Source organism: Athene cunicularia (genome assembly GCF_003259725.1).
Source record: "Athene cunicularia isolate RWA chromosome 13 unlocalized genomic scaffold, athCun1 chr13_part1, whole genome shotgun sequence".
Lineage (NCBI taxonomy): Eukaryota > Metazoa > Chordata > Aves > Strigiformes > Strigidae > Athene > Athene cunicularia.
In genome coordinates, this window is record NW_020799117.1 from 6,144,342 (window position 1) to 6,165,661 (window position 21,320).

General features: G+C 40.8%; 1 protein-coding gene across 1 annotated transcript in view; it reads right to left on the reverse strand.

The window, feature by feature from the left end:
- Nucleotides 1-673: 673 nt before the first annotated feature.
- The window catches only part of TBC1D9B (TBC1 domain family member 9B), a 21,050-nt gene continuing 403 nt past the window's right edge, over nt 674-21,320 (reverse strand). Inside the window, exons 2-23 of the mRNA XM_026858502.1 lie at nt 19,539-19,564; nt 18,953-19,063; nt 15,917-16,035; nt 14,638-14,866; nt 13,758-14,016; nt 12,922-13,129; nt 12,577-12,789; nt 12,253-12,414; nt 11,486-11,636; nt 10,871-11,085; nt 10,021-10,138; nt 9,010-9,295; nt 8,216-8,345; nt 6,953-7,051; nt 6,270-6,338; nt 5,259-5,499; nt 4,836-4,901; nt 4,610-4,681; nt 4,143-4,193; nt 3,053-3,100; nt 2,509-2,615; nt 674-1,595 (exon numbers count right to left, since the gene is read on the reverse strand). Of these exons, the coding sequence (XP_026714303.1) occupies nt 903-1,595; nt 2,509-2,615; nt 3,053-3,100; nt 4,143-4,193; nt 4,610-4,681; nt 4,836-4,901; nt 5,259-5,499; nt 6,270-6,338; nt 6,953-7,051; nt 8,216-8,345; nt 9,010-9,295; nt 10,021-10,138; nt 10,871-11,085; nt 11,486-11,636; nt 12,253-12,414; nt 12,577-12,789; nt 12,922-13,129; nt 13,758-14,016; nt 14,638-14,866; nt 15,917-16,035; nt 18,953-19,063; nt 19,539-19,564 (3,673 nt within the window). The 3' untranslated portion in view covers nt 674-902. The remainder of the gene's footprint in view (nt 1,596-2,508; nt 2,616-3,052; nt 3,101-4,142; nt 4,194-4,609; nt 4,682-4,835; nt 4,902-5,258; nt 5,500-6,269; nt 6,339-6,952; nt 7,052-8,215; nt 8,346-9,009; nt 9,296-10,020; nt 10,139-10,870; nt 11,086-11,485; nt 11,637-12,252; nt 12,415-12,576; nt 12,790-12,921; nt 13,130-13,757; nt 14,017-14,637; nt 14,867-15,916; nt 16,036-18,952; nt 19,064-19,538; nt 19,565-21,320) is intronic.

Here is a 21,320-nt window from a genome sequence, read left to right on the forward strand (position 1 = left end):
AGAGAAAATGAATGTTTACTGACAGGGAAAGTCCAGCAGACCAGTGTGCCACTGCCCTGTAATGCTGAGGCTGACTCACCAACTTCTAATTTAGGAACTTATTCCCTCATTATAACCATCCTGAGCCCATTGATTGACTTAGTATTACTTCTGCACTGAAGTCAAGGAGCTTGTGGCTTCCCAGACAAACTAAAAACAATGGCTTTCAAATAATCAGAAAAGCAAATGCTAGAAAATCAGATTTGTCTGAATGCTGAAGGAGAAAGAAAGTGATGATACACTTTAAAAATGCCAAATCACATCTGAAAGAAACCTGCAGATCTGCAAAATGGCTGTGTTTAGATCTTAGGGTGCTGGGAGCAGTGGGGCACATTTGCATCATAGCTGCTGAGTCACAGAACAGCACTGAAGAACTTACGAGACTATTTATAGGTCGGGGTCCTATAGCACTTGACTACACTGCATTAGCTCTCAGATTGAGCAGCCAGAGGTGAAAAATGGTTTCAAGCCAGGCTGCATCTGCTGTGCAAGTTACCCAGGAACCTACAGCAAACAAGGGTAGGCAAGGAGCAGTTACCGTCTGAAATAAAACTTCATTAAAATAAAAGAGAGCAAAAGGCAGACATGCATAATTTACGGTGGTAATTCTATGTCAGGGGCTATTAGGTTCTAGTTGCTCTTGAGAATGTAAATCTAATTCTGTCAGCCAGAGTGGCCAAAGAAGCACCTACACAAAACAGTCACTGTCAGAAGCCCCTTAATGACTCGAAACTATTGTAATTGTGTAGTTACTGGTCTCTGATTAAACACCCCCCCCCAAATACAAAATACCAACCCATCCTGCTATCTGCCATGTTATCTCCCTGTTTTATCTTCCAAAGACAATTCCTGCTTTCTTGAGTTCACCCTGACACAGAGGAAAGTTCATAGTCACTGGATGAACTGAACTGCCTCTCTACCTTCTTCTGATCTTTGATCTTCTGCAGAATGTCGACCTTTTTCTCAAAGTAGTTGACAAGGGCTGTTTCCGTCAGCATGGAAGCTAGGATCTGCTCAAAGGAGATAGACCAGTCAGTGTCAATGGTACTACCATACCTGGCAGCTGAACTACTGCCTTCACAACCAACCAGGACCGTGTCGTCTGCAATGTCTTCACACTGCAGGGAGCCTGTGCTGACCATGGAGTAGGAAGACATGGACATATCATCTTTGGTTTCATCATCTGATAGCAGCTGTAAAGGAGAGCCTTGTCCTTCCCCTGACACATCTCCTGGAGTTTGGTTCTCCTGCTGTGTTTTTTCAGGCTGAGCATCTCCGCAGGTTTTCTCCTCATGGTCAGCTTGGGGTTGCTGCTCCACTGCTGAATTCTGACTCTGTTCAGATGTTGGTGACTCCTCTTCACTCACAGGATCTTGGGTATTGTTTGCTTTGTAGTCCTCAGACTTCCTCATGGGCTTGCTGGAGAATTTTTTTCCAACCTCCCCAATTCGCAGAAGGAGACTGGCTACAGTGGCAATTGCATGGTACAGCTCTTGCTCCACTGGGTCCTCACTGAACATGTTGTAAAGGGTCTTGCATAACTCTATGAATTGTTCCTTTAAAATGCAAAGACCAAAAAAATCATATTTCACGCTGAAAAAAATTGACAGTGGCAGATCACAGAATATCTCAAGTTGGAAGGGACCCATAAGGACTGAGTCCAACTCCCTGCTCCTTGTAGGACTACTTAAAAACAAAACGTATGACTAAGAGCATCATCCAGATGCTCCTTGAGATGAAGCAACAGGCACCATGTTGACTGACTCCTTGTTTATCTGCCTCCCCACCAAGTGCCAACTTATTGTACTAATTCGGAACAGTTCAATACAGGCAAAATCTCCTCTCTCTGCCATAGTGGATAAACTGAGACACAGCTAGCAATTTAACAGTGGTGAGGGTTTTTTGCTGACAGATGAAGAAAGTAGTCCCATATTCACATCTGAGAACACCTAAAGTTTTACTTCTGTCCTGCTACTCTTCTGTGGTCAGCTTCTAAGCATTTCCAAACTAGTTTAAGTAGCACCCATCAAGGAAATTAGAGACAGAAAAGATCACACCAGTCATCAGACTCTCCTTCCTGCAACCACATTCTTTGCTCTCCACCAAGCAACTGTAACTTGAGGCAGTGCAAAACCGAAAAAGCCAAACAAGTTTATATGACTGATGTCATATTTGAAACATACTGCTCTGGAGAGAAAACACAGGTTGTAGTTCTTATAGGAAAAACTGGTCTGAGAGGCAGAGAGAATCGAATAGATTTAACTGGTGGAAACAAAACAGTTTGTCCATGTCCACTGAGGAATTCAACACAAACATGCAGAATTAGAGGCTTCTAAAGCTTACCAGACCAGAACAGCAGGGCAATCTACAGGCAAGGACTGAATATGCTGTCAAAAGAGCTGCACATACTGCTGAATTCCCATTAAACTGTCAGTCATCTAACTGGAAACCTTCAGATTCACTTCTTACCTGGCTCATTTTGGGGAGATCTTTAATGGTTTCCTTCTTGGACTCTTTTTCCTTGGCCCACATTCTTAGGTAGTATCTGTAGTCCTGTGGACTAGTACCTTTCTCCTCTGCAAGGTAAGAACAAGCCACTGCTGTCAGGCAGTTCACTGAAAAAGTGAATGCTGTGCCAACAAAAATCATGCTGGAAGCAGATTTTATTGACAGTTCAGGAAAGCATCCACCAGGGAGGCTGCATTGTTTTCCGCTGGTTTATGATCCAGCTCAGCAGAGCAAAGATTTTAATACTTCTGCATCAGCTTGACTTCTCATAAATGAACTCTACAAGTTAACAACTTACCAAATATGATTTACAAATGTTATGATCTGGTACGTAAAAGAGTCACAACAGTGAGGCATAAGAGCTCGATTTCCCAGCTCATATCCCACTTTACCTCTGTCCACAAGGGACACTTTGAAAGGTCTCCTTCATACAGCAACAGACAATGAACAGTTCAGAATATGAGAGAGACAAGACTAGAATGTGGTCTATTTATGATGAAATTACCTTTTTCTGGACCATTCTCATTTCTCCTTCCTTTATCTTCTTGGGTTTCTAAAAAATTATGGGAAGAATAATAATTAGCTGATTTTCAGCAATCAACACATGATGAACCTAAGGCAACTCATACACAAATTAAAATCTTACAAGAATATATTTAATAGAAGTTAGATCTCACACTCCCATGTCATGTTTGGAGGAATGAGCAGAACAGGATGGAAGCAAGAGACTGATGGGATGAACTGGATAAAAAGCCACAGTGAAAAAGGGGGTTCAAGAGCTAAGGTAGAGGGCAGAACTCTTAAAAGAAAGGGTGAGACACAGATATGAAAGACAGTTAAGCAATGTGATGGCTTAAAGACAAAGAAGTTCAGTTATCCAAAGCAAGATAATGAATGGGAAAAAACCCAAACCACTGCTGAGCACATACGTGATTATTATCTACACTCACTGACTGAACTGACACTTTAAGAGTAATTTGCAGAGTCTAACTACAGACTTCACTTCTGGTTCCCTATAGACTATGTAGGAAGTCTTGGTTCAACTTAGACTGCTAAATCAGCCACGTAGCACCAAACAGCACAACTACCCCTTGTACTTACTCGGATTTTTTTTTTTTGAGCATTACTACATTTTGGTAAACATTTAGCACAGTTGACATACTTTGACCTCCTATTTTACAATCCCTAAAATAGTGGTTTAAGAAATACAGTACATTAGGCTACTAACAGCTTTGCAATTTGGTGGTATGCATCCTTATTCCTTTAAATTAGAAGAACTGTGGAGTAGGCACAGGTATCATCTACCCAGGCCAGGAAGCCCAGCACCCCCCATGCTCTGCCCTGAGCATATTTTCTGCCCACCAGTTTCTAGGATGAGATAAATTACACAGAGAGAAGCTGGACAAAACCTATTTTGATCAAGGCTGAAACTCAATAGGTAAAATATAATGAAAGATATCACTTCATTCATGGTGGGAGTGTTATGACAGAGGAGCAGCAGCAACAACTTCAGAGTATTTAAAACAGCACACTGGTGCTGGCAGATACCAGCATTATGGCCATGCTCAATGCATGCACATAATCCATGGACTGACCTTGAGACTCACAGTGCAGGCAGAAATCCAGCTCTGAGACAAAAGGAGATACTTGGGCAGCAGAAAAAGGGGTTGAGGAGACAATATCCCAGATAGAACAGAAGAAAAGGCCAGACATACACAGACACAGAGAAGGAAACAAAAACAAGAGAGAGACAATGAGACTTGTATGAAAAACCTAAATCATGGTGGGAGACAGGGGCTGGTAAAAGTACACTGCTCCTCCTCAGCAGTCTGTGACTGTGCTTCAGACCATGCCGTGTCCTCCATGAAATGGACACCAAGGAGATTAAACTCCAAACTTCCTTCCAATTATGCAACAAAAACTGTGAACTCAAACACACTGGAAATCTTAAAATGCTGCCAGCATGAGACCATGCCTTGCACAAAGTCACTGTTCACAGCACATGGATTTATGCTGCAATTCCTGCCTAAACTGAGAGGTAAAGGCAGCAGTGTTGCATTACCTTCTGTTGTAACATCCTCTGTGAAATAACTTGTGGCCTCCAAAGCAGACTCTGTCTCCTCTGGATTCAGAGCTGTATTTACAAAAAAGCAAGTGTTAACATCTCTAAGCTACCTGAACAGCAGTATCACCCACTTCATTAGAAAAATTCATGAGGCATTCCTTTTCAATCACGTCAGAACAGACCACCAGCTCAATAGTAGCGGTACGCAGAAGCAATCACTCACCGGGAGGCAGATGCAGTTTGTAAAGTACTTTGAGTTTTTCAGTGAGGTCACCATGGTACATCCCACCTGTGAAGAAACAAGAATTATTAAGAATAATTGCACTTAGGATAAAAAAATCACCCTCTGCTTACAGGCTCAAAACAGAATGAGTTCACATGCGATGAGGAAACGCTAACTGCACGCAGAAGCAGTAAGGATATCCACAGCAAAGCTGCATCTTGTTGGTTTGCCACCTATCGTTTCCCACAACAGAAGACTGCCTGGCAGCATAAAGACATTTTCTGTTCTGCCTGAGGCTTCCTGTAAAGCTGGCACCCTCCCCTCATGGTAGCACAAACACCACTATCTCCTTTCAGTTCTCTGCTCGGAAAACAACAGAAACATTTTTTGCAGTATTCCACCATCTCCCATAGCAGCACTTACTCATCCCTGTCACAAACTCCTTGAAGTTAATGAGAGAATCCCTGTTCTCATCCAGAAGCCGGAACAAACGCCCTGCTAGCACAGGCGTGTGTGCGCCACAGGACCAGGGGGTCAGGCTGATGAACAGCTCTCTGAACTGCTCCATGTCTATGCGGTACTGCTCCAGGTAGGGTAAACTCTGGTCTCGGCGGGCAGCAGCAGCACGGTTGTTTCCCCAGTAGCAGCTCATCAGATACTTTGCCTTTGGAGGGAAAGGATTAACAGGTCATATTATACTGCACTACAACAATCCACCGGAGTGGAGACATTGTCATAGCTCAAGAACAACATCGAATAAGCAAAGAAAAGATATTTCAGGACACACTGTTTACCTCCCCCATTATTCCTAGCATTACTTCATTACAAAATAATATGAAATGAACGAAGAGACAGGAATTTCACTAAAAGCACAAAGGACAATTTCAAGTGAAAAATACAAAAAACATGATTTCAGGTTTGAATGAAATGACACTCAGGCTTTACTGCAAAGTGAACTTGCAGGTTTTAGAACTAAGCCTCTGCTTCTGGGTCTACAACACAGTGCAACTGAGATTGCAGTGATGCTGGTGAATGCAGCTGGGTAACATCACTCTTTTAAAAATACATACATTGACAGAAGCACTTAAGTACAAGTCAGTGGCAAATTTGAAAATAAAACCTGAGGTACAGTCTACCCTAGGTCCCCGTTCTATGTGCTATGTGACATTCCTTCCCATTGACTCCACAATCTCTTTCTGAAAAAGTATCATTCAAATAGTGTGAACGTGTTTTGGCTGTCTTTGGGAGAAGAAAGATTAATAAATCTGACAGTAATGGAGCCAGTCTTACTGGCACCATGTATAAAAGAATGCCACATCTGTTTCTGACAGGTTGGATTAAGAATCAGAGCAAAGCCATTGCTTCCATTTCAATTTATTTTGATATTTGTTTCCTCTGTGTCAGAAGACAGTCTTCCTTGTTCTAGTTTCTTACCTTGAACACTACGTACAGCTCTTCTAGTTCTTCAATAGAGAAACCAATGTCACCAGACACAGCTCGGACCTACAGTTAGGGAGAAAATAGAGTGAAAAAATTGTTTCAGAGCTAGAAAAATTAAATACAACTCACTGAAAAATCTATGTAACATGGAAGAGAAGTGCAAGGAGATATGACACAGGATGGGAGGGAAAACATAACCATTCTAATACTTCCCATTGTGCTATGGATTACGGGTCAGAGGAACAGTTTCTGGTCAACAGAAACTGTGGACATTTTGATCAGCTAGAAAAAACTATGCCACTTATTTCCTGTTTGTGCAGACCTGACTGTGCAGCCCCTCCCTCTTGTTTTTATCTGCAGATGCTTGACTAAGATGCATTGAAAAACAACAGCGAAAGAAACACATGGATGAGGTTCTCTACCTAGGACATGGGAGATAACTGCAATAGATATGGATACTCCCCTTCGACCATGAATCCTTCTGTAAAATTCCCTAATGTGCTAGCATACTCCCTGAATAGCAGGAAAACAATTATTCCAGTCAGTAAATCCTTTTCACATGAACTGCAGTTCTTTAAAACTGGGTCTGCTACAGCACCACCTTTCTAGATGCTCATAGCAAAACACATTCCATTAATACGCCATTTGGTGGCTCATTCCATCTGGGAGTCACATACCACACTCTTCTTGGCTGTATCCTCCAGAGACTGGATCACTTTCAGCCTTTGTTTAAAACGCATTTGTTCAATGTCATCTGCCTTCAGATTGCTAAATTTCTACAAGAAAGGAAGCAGACCAGGTCAACATCATCTCCTAAAGAAAGAACAACCCCCATTCAATTACATGTTCTTTAACAAGTGTACTATCCCCTCAGAGATGATCTAAAACCCCTAGAAGCCTTTTATCAGCAGCATGAAGATGAGAAAAAACTTGAGCTCTATTCCCAATTCACTCCTGTCCTGCAAGACAAGTCATGCAGAATTCATGAGAAATCCAACATCAGAGGTTTCTAAAGAACAGCTGAAAAAGCATCTGTCAGGACTGACAGAAATACAGATCCTGTACTGTGGCAGAGATAAGGGAATAGACAGGTTGTCATTCCTTCCAGCCCTGTTTTTCTCTAGGACCTGTATGAGATTCAGATAGAAACACCAAAGCTAAGAGGCATTTCTTCTAAGTCAGACAAGCAAGATGAATTTGGTCACATTCTCTTGTAGAAGAAACCAAGAACAGAGATGGCAGATTTGAAGAAACAAACAAAATACCCAGCAAAATGATAGCTGCCTGACTGTAAGTACCTTGGAGGAGGACAGGATGAAAAACAGGAGATAAAAAGTGAAACGAATCCACATTCACCCCAGCAGAGCAGAGCAGAACTGTCAAACACCAGTTCTCTTGCCTGTGTTTTTTCCATCATTCAGGTACCCATTTCTTCTGAGTTTGTTCTCAATATGAATAATGAGGTACACCTCCACCAGTGCAGAGGTATTTCAACAGCACTGGCACCATTCTCGGGTCACCTTCCTATTACTGCAATGTGGATCACAGAACAGGATTCCGGGGGCACATGAACTGGCATGCTTCCATGTTTCTGCAGTACACCTCAATTTTTACCCCAAATTTCCGTCCCCAACTCCCTAGCACTGACAATCCTCAAATAGGAGTAAGAATGAAGACTGTTTTGACAAAGCAGGAAAGAATCTCTGGTTTGTAATTATTTGCAGTCTTCATTTTCGTATCCACTGGTGTTGGAGAGACTCTCTGCAATAGCCAACAGTATTAGGCTCTACTCATACCAAACAGGTGGATTAATGACTTGAGCCTGCACTCCTTAAGCACCTCAAGCTATGAAAACTGTTCAAATTTTGGCTGCACAAAGTATAAAACTGGATGTTAGTAGAGAAAAAATTTCTTGGGCAAAAGCTAAGCCAGAACCTTACCTCATAAGATGTTTTGATGAGTTCAAAGATGTCGATTTCAAGTGGTGGGTCATCTCCACTTGTCAGTAAGGCGTGCAAGTGGGGGATAGGGGGAGAGACACTCTGTCTGTTAACTACATTGTCCAAATATCTGTGGGGAAATAACAGTACAGATGCAAGACTTCAGGATTAGTGTTCAGGAAAAGAAGTAATATTCTAAATGCATCATTCCCAATTTCTTTGTGCCATTAATCTAAATATGTAGGAAGATTTTCCCCATCTAACCTGCAATGCTACCCTCAATGTAACTGAAGTAAAGTTGATTTCCACCCTATTTTGGGGGTATCTACTCTTTTTTAAAGTGGGCTTTAATCGTAAGCTGAAAATCTTGCTGCACATAGAAGAGATTCACATTTCAAACAAGAAAATCTAACATTTATTAGACTTGGGAGATACCTTCATGATAAAGTTTTATGTTTACCGAAGGTGATTCCTGCCAGGATGTGTTCTTAATACTAAATTATAATTTTTCTGAGAATTTTGCATAAACAACCCTTTAGAGTTTGTATTCAAACTGAGATGCAGGAATGTATTATGCTGAAAAGCAAACAACTGCAGAAATATGGGATTCCTCCATACTTAAGCCAAAAATTAATTTCAGCTGTTGTAGAAAGCAACAGGAAACCTCTCTGGAACTCATGTTTTTTCCTAGAGTGTTATCTGTGACCTGCTATGTAATGGAATTACGTAGAAAGAGATGATGACTAAAAGAGTACCATTATTATTCAGTTATAGATAAGAACAATGAATGGTACCTGCCCAGAATGGTCATGGCTTCGCCTTCATCACAGCACTGTAACAGCTTCTCCATGTTTGCATCAAGTATGGCCAGTGACACCTGCAAGATAAACTTGATTCCTTCATAGAAAAAACAGTCAACAATGACCACGGCACTCTCAAAGGGCATGACACTGAGAAAGAGGGTGAGAAACCAGGAAAGGGATATGGTGGAAATCACTCCTAGGTCCTGCATCTTTTCTGACAGCTGTGGAAGATACTCCCGTGTAAGTTCTTCAAAGATGCCTTGGTCCACCAACGCACCTGGGAAAATAAACAAAACCAACGGTAGAACTCAAATTGGTGGTATCACAGTACTATACCCAAGCTAATCAATTATTAAACAAAACGGTGTGAGTTCACTTGAATTTCATATAAGCCTCTTAACATCAGAACTAAAATCAACACATTTATTTAGATTTGTTCCCTGTTCTCAGTAAAAACAACATATTAAGATAGAGACTATTCCTACATTGCAGAGCATGCAGAAGTAGAATCTCTCATCGATCTCTGCATTCTCCCTGAAAGGAGGGGTGGAGGATTACTGATATTATGGTATTTACATCAAAATTTACTCTTTTATACAGACCAACTTTAAAAGCCATGAAACAGTGCTTTCACTAACCTTTCCTGGAAGCCTATTCCAAAGATTTAATACATCATTCAGATTGGGTAAAAAATAACCCAATAATTTTCTTCTAGATATGCCTCCTTACTGCTAATGGTCCCTCCTGCTACCAGTTTTTAGTGACTTCATCTTCCTTGTTACTACAAGGTAGTACTACTACCTTGGTAGCCTGTAGTGTCTCTTCCTACGTCTCCATCACACACCTGCAACTTTAAAGGGAATAGGGTTGTGCTTCATCATCTTTAAAAGGCATCACATTTCATTCATTCTGAACAACAAATTGTTTCTGAGAGATGCTGGTGGAACTGAGATGCTGGTAGCTGAAAATCCAGGCTCCAGCAGGAATTTGACGAAAACTCACCCACTACTCTTGTGTTGTAGTAATCTGGCAACATCCGCTCACATAAAGCCACCAGGAGCCAGAAAGCCTCTTCCTCATTGCAGTATAGCAACAGTACTGACGTAACAATGTTCATGGCCTACGAGCCAGCCGAGTCAAACAGAGGAGAAAAACATGAAGATGTTCATGAAAACCCTATCATTACAGGCCATCTAAACTTAAAAAGCATGACTACAACAAAACTGTCACTAAGAGTCACAACTATTTCCAGCTTTTACTGGTATATGAGTCAACAGGGGACTTTAAGCCAATTCACCTTCCTGTTTCAGTTCCTCTGTGGGGCAGCAAATAATAAAACTACTTTTTGTCAAGCACTTTCATTAGTTGATGTGATTAAGTATAATTTTCAAAGTTTTCGTAAAAAGCTTTGTAACAATTTGGTTGTAACAGAACAACATAATAAGAACCTCTAATACCAGAGCAACATATGAAATGAATCTGAATTACCACTGAATTGTTTCACGAACAAGCAACTGGCTTCATTTTCAATATACTGCTCATGTGCATCATCACTTATTCAATTTAATTGCTCTTTTTAATGAAACCAGAAGATGTTTTTGCTCAACCAGGAAAAGCTCTAGCAGGAAAACTAGTAAAAGACTCTGTCACTGCACCTCACAGAAATGTGCAAAGTCTATTTAAATGCTGTATCCAAAGAGATCTTGCAACATAACCACTTTTTTCCTACTCTCACACTACCAGATGGACAGCATGAAGGAAAAGCTTGAAACTGAACAAAAAAAACACAGAAAAAATTCAAGTCAATCACGGTCACTGTGTACGACTAACAAGTCTAAGACTTCTTTCTTACCTGACAGTACCCAATTGTTGGATTTCTGAATGCATAAGCTGTTAAGACTCTCCGGAGGGCAGCAATTCCCAGCTCATTCTGGAAGGCAGGATGTTCTGGCATAGAACGGTGCAGATCTCTCTCTATTTCCTCTGTAGCAAGGTTGTACTTTCCCATTGACTTTTCCACAAGATCTGCATAGTAACCAGGATGAGTCACCATCTCGTTCCAAGCCCCTGTAACGACAAACAAATACTGCTTTACCTCTTGAGCTTTGGAATACAGATTTTATGCCCCCAGTTTCAGAGATGAGGCAGCCAGGAAGCACTACATGTACTCATCAACTACAGATATGAAAGTATATTAATCAACTCGTTAAATCATCATGTTGCAGTCTAGGTCCCAACACTGAAACGCAGACAAAGGAGGCCAAAGAGATACTATGCTCATAAAGAAAGTAATGTCAGGAACGCAATCAGTGCATTTTTTGGCAGAAACACCATGAAGTATCATGCAGGTGGAATCAACCTGTGATTCATGGCTTCTGGAAAGAGCTAAGATTTACACCTTTTCCTTTGAGATGTGCAGAAAGCTTATTCCTGCTAGCTGTCAAAAGTATCTAGCACAACATCATACCCGAAAAAAGGAGCCACAGCTCTCCACGAAGATTCTCCGGGATTCCTTTTTGCACCAGCTCCCTAGTCTTGGCAGTGCGATACATACACATCCCTCGTCCATATTCAAAGAAATGAATGTTCCAAGACTCTTCCTTCATCTTCTCCTTTGCCTTCACGGAAAAAATATGGCCATTTATTTTAGGAAATTAATGCATTTTTATGTTTGTAGGACAAGTGATTTTTGGGTATACTCAGGCCTACACTTCACAAGAGAAATGCCATTTGACATATAAAGTGTTTCTTGCTCCTGCTGAATAAAAGGGTGTATGCTAACCTACATTGTTCTGAATCAGTTCTGACCTTGCCTAAAGTCAAGTCTTTACAACACTGACATGGGCTGTGCAGTGGCATTACATCTTGAAAAAATCTCTACACAAATGCACGAAGAACCATGGTCTAAGACAATTAACTAGCAAACAGAGATACCAATGCTCTGCTTTCTTGATCTGAAGAAAAGTAGCTCTTCACAGACATGAATTGATATCCCAGAAGCACGGTAACACCATTTCTCAGCCTCTAGTCAAGTATCTCAGGTATCTCAGTACTGATAAAGTAAACTGATGCTCAGGTTACATCTGTGCAGCACTACCACTGTGACAGACACAGCAGCGATACTGCAGGACTGACCGGGGTAAAATGCATATTCATTCTTAGAGCAGTACAGGAAATCTGCAACCTACTACAAACTATTTAGAGTTAATTGTTTTAAGTTAAAATATTATTTACCCCTTTGGATCCCAAGAGCTCCTCGGAATTTCTTCTGAAGAGTTTGAGTAGTCCCTGCGAGGCTGTTGGCACTTCCCCGGCACTAAAGTTGCCAGGTCGATTGCTGAGAGCAGACGTGGGGCTCACTGCAAGTGGGCTGCTGGAAGGCAACTCTGGAACCTCCTGAAGAACAGAACATAAAGCATCTGAGCTCAGGCAGCCTCTCTCCTCTGCTAACTATCTAACAAAGAGACAGCAATTGTTGGTAAGGAGCACTGTGAACACACTGTAAGGAGCATTACTCTGAAAAGTGACAAATGCTTCTCCCAGCTAATTCCTTAGTACCTCGCAGCCAGGATCAGCCAAATTCCACTTCCATTCCCTGTCGCTGCTGCATGGTTTCTTGGATGGTGTTCTCTGCAAGAAGTCAGAGATTCTCTGTACCAAGAAATCTCGGTCTTTCAGATTGGCAAAGAAGAAGGTCATTTTACTTTTAGTGCTGATGGACAGAGGGCTGGGCAAGACACTGGAACTATCTGCTTTCTCAACTATTGTCACCTAGAAGACAAAGACAAGGGCCATTTGGATCTAGCAGATTCTCCATTATGTATAAAGCACTGCACAGAAGATAGAAGCACACAGAAGACAAGGAAGGCCTGTAGTCTTAATATACAGCTAACATATCCCCACCTCCCTGAGAGGAATGATGAGATGACAGGCCTCTTCTGCCTTGCTGGCAAAACAGATGTAATTGTTGGAAACAAACATCTGGCCAGGAATATGCATCTTGTTGAATGGTGTCCACAAGGTACAGTCTGTATGTCCATCCAGGCATTCATCCTTGGGCAAGCGGAAAGTGGCACGGTAGCACTCATTCTTGGCTCGAGCATCCAGGTCTCTGGGGAAAAGTAAAGAGTAGTCCCCAGAGGTTTTTTCTCACTTGAAAAAAATCACTTCAACACTAATGTTAAGTGTTCATTCCAATCACAACTTTCAAACTGTGCTGTGTATTCTTAGCATTCATTTCTCTAACTAAGATGCTACCCCTTATCTGACTCCTCTTTCAGCCTTCAGACATGCTTCACTGACAACGTATGTCCTGCAATACAAGATAAAATATGCAAGTGCATCTGCAAAACTCAAATATTACATCGGATTCTGAAACTGCAGAGAACAGTCCCCAGCAGGAGGATTTATTACAATACAAATGTATTTTAATTTTTATAAATCTTCAACTTCAGAAAAAAGGGCTGATGTAATATTCTTTCACTTTTTTTTTTTTTTTTTTAAACAGGATTTTCAACAGTTTCTAGTTGAAAATTCTGACAGTGCCTAGTCATCCATGAGAAAGACACGAGGGTGTGTGTGAATTCAGTACCAATTTGGGATTGAAAAAAAAAGAATAGACAGCGAGCTAATGACTGAAATAAGTGATGCAGCCCCTAGAGTGATCAAATCCCAGTAGCACAGATTTATTATTACAATCCCCTGTCATCTGTCTTCTCTTCTCACTGCTGGAAACATACCTTTTTAATGCAGAGATGTTCTTAAGAGGCTTCCTGGGCTTCGGGAGGGACTTGTCCTGTAGGAAGCTCTCATTATCCAATAGCTGCCGCATAGCAATGTTAGCTAACTGTTCCATCAGCTTGAACGTCTCGTTGATGTTGAGAAACATGGAAAAATACAGTTCACTGTCTCTTGTGCTTACTTTAATGCACTCAGGGAACAGCAATGTAGCGTTCTTTTCTAGTTGGGTTACATCTACCCACTGGATCACCAGTGTAACTGGGAAAAAAATGAAAAAAAAATACTATTACAAGTCAAGGCAAAACAACAAACAATCAGAAATGAAGCTGAAGCAGCCAGTAAGCTCTCAGTGTAGCAGCACTTTTCCCCTCTTACTTCTTCATACTTTTACTGGGTTCTCTAAAAATACTTGGAAATAATCTTTGGGATTAATTATATTAGAAATAAACAGCTCCCAAAAGACTATCTCCCATTCAGTAAATGCTTTCAACTACAGTTAGTCAAGTTTTCATTCTTTCTTTCTTTCCAGCCAATTAGTTTTTGACTCAGGAGTTCAAGCTTTGTATATACTGGGTCCTGGAGGTGGTTCCAAATAAACCTCACCAAGGTGAAAGTATTGCCTGGTTCTCTAATCCATCTGAAGTAAAACTTCAGGTGTACTTGTACAACTTCAGAAATGTTTTGCAAAATGACTCAGGCATTCAGTCTAAACATCACTGCAGTGCCTATGAGAGCAAGGACGGATCCACGTGTTGAGCTAGTGCCCAGAGGATTCCTAAGAGGGAAAAACCTGTCAGCTTAAAAAAAGCTCATACTAAAGATCAATTGCATCAAAAAGATCATGGGAAATGACAGACAACTAGCAGGCTTATAACTCACCCTCTTTGCCCAGCAGGAAGGAATAGAAACAGAGGTGATTGACGGTGAGGTACAGCCAACCCTGCCTGGGTACACGGCCCTTCCAGTAGCTGCAGGAATAGTAATTGACCAACTTCTCCACCTCAGGCATCCCAAACTGCTTCCGCATCTTCAGTTCAGCCTCTTTGAATTTACCTGGATCCTCTTCACTCTGGGGCTGCTCATTCTTGTTCTCTTCGGCAATAATTCCCTGAAAGGGCATGGGAAGAGAGAGAGAAGAAATGGAAGGGAACATGCCTGCTGACAGACATAATACGCAGCACAAGGTCACAGTGGCAATCCGGAAGACAGAAAGAAGAAACACGACACAGTGGTTATCACTTCTCCTGTCACATTAGAGAAACAGTAAAGACATGCAGAAAGAGCAGTCGGATAGTCTGGGAGTCTGGGATCTCTCCTTAATGCATGCAGCAAGCATTCATGTTTAACATTTGACTGTGTTTCTCACAGCTGGCCTGGTAACACTCTGAACACCCTGCAGGAGAATGGAAGTCTTTTTTTTCATTTGCAAACTTGCTTCTTCAACAGGAAGAAGATCATCTGCCAGGAAGGGCAGAACTCTGTAGTCTGTCAGATCTTGACTGGGCAGAAGGACAAAAAAAATGACCACAATCTCTCTGACACACAGACACGCACAAAGAAAATACAAAGAATCTGACTGAAATACCGGAAAAGACTCAAATTGATGCTGTTCGGTAAAAAACTGTAGAAGTTTCTACTCTGGAGGATTTGTGGGCTGGGAATCTGAAGTGTGTTAACAGTACAACAAGCAGAGACACTCGTCTGACTCTGAAGTCAGTAGAAGTGGGGCTCAGTTCCTTCAAAACCTAGATGCCTTTTAGACCATCATGGCAGGGCAAGTACATTGCTCGCAAACTAGAATTCTCTCTCCTGTATTTGTTGCTGGATGAACCCTCATTAAACATTCTCTCTGCATCAAAGGTATAATCAACAAGGATTTTAAAGAGGTGTTATATTTTAATTAGTAGGAGCATCCTAAGCAGGTTGTTCCTTGAGACCTACTGCTCATAACCTTTCCCCTCCCAAATACATTTGTCTAGTGTTGTGACTGTAACATGATGCAGCCCATGACAATTCCAAACATATGTATGTCTGAAGAGGGAGCAGAGAGAAGTTTTGCAATGGAGCTCTTGCTCCCTCCAAGGGTAAGAAATTCTTCAAACCTCCTCCCCATTCTTTCTCAGGATCTGGAAGTGCTTCAGGGAAACATGTCGCTTACATGTATCTTGCCCTTGACAAAGGTAGTGATGTCTTCTTCATTATCAAAGATGGATAGAGTCTGCAGTAAGTTATTCTCCAGCCATTCCCAATGCTTTGTGATCTCCTTACGAGATGATCCTAATTGAAGGGTGAGAGATGATGGAAAGAGCAAAGAAAAAAGAAATTAGAACAAGGCCTTTTCTCCTCCAAGTTCATGGCAGAAAACTAATAATTACCAAGCAGTGATGATGACAAATCAAACACACCAACTGTCAAACATGTCAAGAATATTTTATGTAGACCAACATTATGTTTCGAATGAAATATGCCACCAAGGACCATCAGCACACTACCAACAGATCATTCTATCTGCCAGTGCACACCAATCAGCTTTTTTCCCAGACAAAAAGCATTCTTATGTTCCAGACAAGAAGTGCTCTCTTTACTTCCTGGTATCTAGAACAAAAATCACTAACTTTCAGAAGAACCTTGACATTTCAGAACAACCAAAGTTTTTACACCTACAAAGAGGTTTCATTTTCCATGGGCTATGGTCAGCAGAGAGCATGCGATTCCAAACCAAAAAGCAACTAAAATATTCACGTCAGAAAGTTCTTTGTTTTCTTCAGTAAAAACTTCTCAGCAAACTTTATCAGTTAGTTGCCTTTAACCATGCAGTCTAGAACAGTTCACAAAGGATAAGCTTCACTGGGTAACCAATTTAAAGAACTTTTCCATAGAAAGTTGCCTTAGTTAGTTGCCATTACCTATCTCAAAGATTTATGTTTACTAAAAGATTTATTTGTCTCTATTGGTAGCTATCACTATGTTCTCTTGTAGACAGAAAAAAAAAGTGCAGAATAAATAAAAAAAGCAATTTTTTTTTTTTTTTTTAACAAGATAAGAAACATTGTTAAATGCAGATGAAAAGAAATCTCTTTAAATACAAGTCAAAGACTTGTAAGTTTCTCTTTGCCAAATTCTGATAAATCTATCTTCTAGAGTTTCATACAAAAGGAGTGGGATATCTAAAAATGCTAACAGCATGCCTCCCACTACTCGATTTCTCTGCGAGTACATTAGACCCCTACATGTGGTTAATGATGGAAAAGCCAGCAGCAGACAACACAAGCAGTTCCCTAAAGCTATTGCTCTACCTGACTTTTTAAGAGGCAGCTTCAGCAATGAAATAGTCTTCATGTATTTGTAGCTGGACACCTAACCACAAAATCCAATGCCAACTAATCTGTGGTTTCATAAGCAAAAATATCTCCAGGACCTGAAACAAAAAACTAGAAGCAAGTAGGTTGTCTTGTCTCAAAGGACTGCAGGAGTTTGTGTGTGTAAGTTCGCTTGACATCTATCCTAGTCATCTGACAACGTTTTTACAGCATAAATAATTTTAAGTAATACAAAATGGCTTATTTTAAGGGCACAGAATTATCAATTATACGATGCTTCAGCTGTGGAAAAAAACCCCAGGTCCAGCAACAACAGCAGGGGAACAGCATTCTGTTTTGTTTCATGAGGTGCATCTCTCATCAAATGACAGCAGCCAAATTGCTAAAATAAGCCAGGCCCCAATAACTGACGTCTTTCTTGGAACAACGTTAGAATGACATACGTGAAGGAGTAAAATTCTACAATTCCTACAAAGAGAGATGTAAGAACAAAGCAGAAATGCTGAAGCTGCATGCATGACCCAAATACTGCCCACTAGTATTTACACATGGTAAATCATAAATAAAAGATACACATTTTTCAACTAGAGAGCCATATATATTTTGTAACTTTAAGTGAATGCCAGTACTCTTACTTTGACAGTAAAATGAAAACCAGATATGATTTAAAAAATACTATGGATGAAGACAATATATTTCCTCCAGTATAATAATTTATCCAACCCCATTTGGTTGTTATATAGCCCATTCCATTTTCCCATGCTGCATTACTTTAAAATAACTGAGATACACAGGATATCAACTAAAACACTGTTGAAACGGTACAAAAAAACCCCACACTCATTTAGTGTCAAGACACTATAAAATTTCATATATGCACTGTATGTGGCCACTAAATAGTCTGCTTTTTCCTGTGCAGTTTCTAGCCTGCCATTTTGTTTTCTTTCTTCCTCTCTGCCTCTGCCTTCCTTAAAAGGGCAACTGAGTTTTTGTTAACCACAGCAACTTCTAAACCTCTCCTGTGCAGAATTTAAGTAGCTCTGCAAGGGAGAATACTGTGTTGGTTGCCTGGAGAGAAAATGGGAGCAGGGAAAACAAGACATCAATGTCTGTGGGCTTAACAAACAATTACTTCATGCTCAGATTTTATGTCTCAACCACAAAGTGAGAAGTTAAAAGTCTTATTACAAACAGAGTTGGTCTAACAAATACGCCTGAAGATACTTTCTCTCTAGCAACCAGTAGGGCCTAAAGCCTTAATCAAAGTTCACCACCAGCTACTAGAAGGTTGTACCATGATATTCTAATGCAGCAGTTACATTTCTCAAGTAAAAGAGGCCAAGGATTCTTGATGTTTTTAAAAAATATTATTGTAATATATTTTACAGATACAGTGTATCTACACATCTATTATAGGCCAGAAATAGCAGAAGAAAAGTAAATTGGATCAAGACAGTAAAGAGATTCCCCAAATAGTGTTTGGCACTTTGAATGACCTTACACGTTCCCATCTTGTACCATGTTCCTGGTAAGAAGGTTTTGACATCATCATCCCTTAGCAATCTTACCATCACGTTTTTTTTTCTCTAACAATCTCACTATGACCTTGCAAACAGATACACCTTGGAAGAAAGAAAATTCATAACATCTGCAGAAACAGAAGTTTTTACAGAGCCTTAAGTTCCTAAACTACAGTTTAAACAACACTGAGAAGTTTTGTCATTTCTGGAATCTTCCACTACCCCACCAGAAGCTCTAGAAAGATTCCTGAGCAGTCACAGAATACTCCTATGTGGGATAACTGATCATCTGAACCAAAAAGACAACAGAGTAACACAAATCCGGTCCCCAACAAGAGTCACATCAATACATACCACATGCCACAGCCCAATACACTTGAGAGTCCTGAGTCTGGTGCAGAATACGGTATGGGGCAACTCTGGCACTGGAATCTAAAACCACATCTAATGTTCCCACAAGAAGACCTGGAAGGCAAAGAGAGAGAAATTAAACCAATGTAATTCCAAATGAAAAATTGGGTTAAGTACAAATACAGGATCAACACTACAGAAAACCCCCGATGTTCGTGTTACGTATGTTGTGATGGAAGAGCAACAGCACCTGGCTGAGAAAATGGGAGACATACATCTAGTCACTTCAAGCAAATTGCTTATAAAACAACTACAGCCAATCCCACTGGTAATGGATAAAGTTTAGATGGCAATTAAATGCCTACTAAACCTCATTATAATCCACCGCCTTCCTAGGAGAGTTTTCTAATAAGAATGAAATGTATTTTCCTCTGTGGGGTTTCTGTTGCTAATAGTGATTTTTAAGCCTACTCAACTAAAACAAAGAAGAGTTTTCAATGCTGTACCTTTCAGCATCACCCATGCAAATAGTAGGCAAGAGAACTAACCCGACTGGAATCAAATAGCTCTTGAAAAATCTGGTACTCACAGGTTTCAGTGACGTTTCTAGAAGTACTTTGATTTAACAGAAAAAGAAGGCAGAGAATCAAAATTTAGTAATACAGAAGCTAAAATACTTTTCATGCTATTAAATAAAAAAGAAGGCACTTCCAGAATAAATGCTGACAGCCACCAACCTCTGTAAAGCAAATCAATTTATTTCAATTAAGTCTATTTACTAGATAAATCAAGTATCTAAGATGATACTTTGCTTTGCTATTCTAGATAATGTACTCGAGCATCTTTAATGCCAATTAATTTTGCAACATCCTCATGATCAATAAAAGTTTTCTAGAACTTGGAGAGGAAGTTGTGCCTCTGGATCTGCCTCCCAAATAGGGGAGGTCCAGGCTCAGTTCCCTGCTCTCCTCCCTATGGTTTGGGGAAGTCTGAGTAAACCATACTCATCTGTATCTCATTCATTATCATGAAACACACTGCTTCCTCCCCTCTCTCTTGGCTATCCAAAAGCAAGTAATAGATTAGGAATATACCCCATATCATACTTTAGGAGAAACACCATCCATAGCAAGCACATCTGGTAAGCCTTAAAACAAATACGTGTGTATCACAGCAGGATCTTGGTTTTGGCTCCAGGTTTCTTGTGTACAGTTTTAGGCTGAACACGGATTAAAAAGTCATTTTGAATACTTCCTGTAACATGAATGTGGCAAATACTGACATACGGACCAGTAACAAGACATGTTTTAAGAGCATGAGTATGGCAGCAACTTAAAACACCTTTCCAGCTTGGCTGAATATCTACACTCCAAAATGTCAACTTGCAGTTGTACAGCTCCTTAAGGATAACACGTGGCTTTTAACATGTAGGAGCTCTGAAGAAGACTCTCTCACTAACCTAAACTAGCTCAAGAAATAAACTGGCTCAAAGCCTCAACCATTTAAGAATCAATCTGTTTAAATGTTTCCAGAATAGCCCAAAGTGTAATTTCTTTTTGTAAAACCCTGGGAAATTCCAGACTACCATTACATGTCTACAGGCAAAATTACACGAGTTTTGTTACATAGAAGAGTAATGTAAAATAATTTTGAACATTGTGAAAAGATGAAGTATGTTAAGGATGTTTATCAGCGGCATCATTTCTGTGGTTAGTGTATGTGGTTAAAAGGGCTAACACATGAAACTGGTTGTGCATAATTGTAAAAAAGCACGGTTTTGTTATTTTGTAAGCATTTTGCACATAAACGGGGTGTTTGAAAAGTGAGGGGAATTTTGTTGTTGTTAGCATTGTGCCTTGGTCACAGTTAACGTTATTTTAACAGCTTGTGTCACCAAACGTGGCTATCGGACATACATTTTTGCATAACTTCACTCCCTGCCCAAGCACAGCACAATTTTCGTACAGATACTAATTAAAACCAACGTATTTCTATGTCTAAATCTTGAAAACCCAAACCAACAAAAAAAAAGACGGAAACACCCCAATAATTCAAGGCAACACGAGTCTGCCAAAGAAGCCATTTTTGACAAGGGAAGATCATCCCAGCCACTCCTGTCACAGTTATTTGTCCTCCCCTACAGCCGCGCCGCTGGGGAGGCCTCAGTCCCCCCCCAGTGCTCGGCGCTGCACAGACCCCGCCGGGCGGCAGCAGGCGCGGCCCTGAGCTCCCGCGGGTCCGGGGGCAACCGGGGCACGGCGCGGCCACAGGGGCACCCCGGGGGCTGTCGGGGGGGGTTACACGCAGCGAGGAGAAGAGGCGGAACGGGCTGAGCTCAGGCGGCGGGGCCTGTTTCCTCTCACCGGGGCCT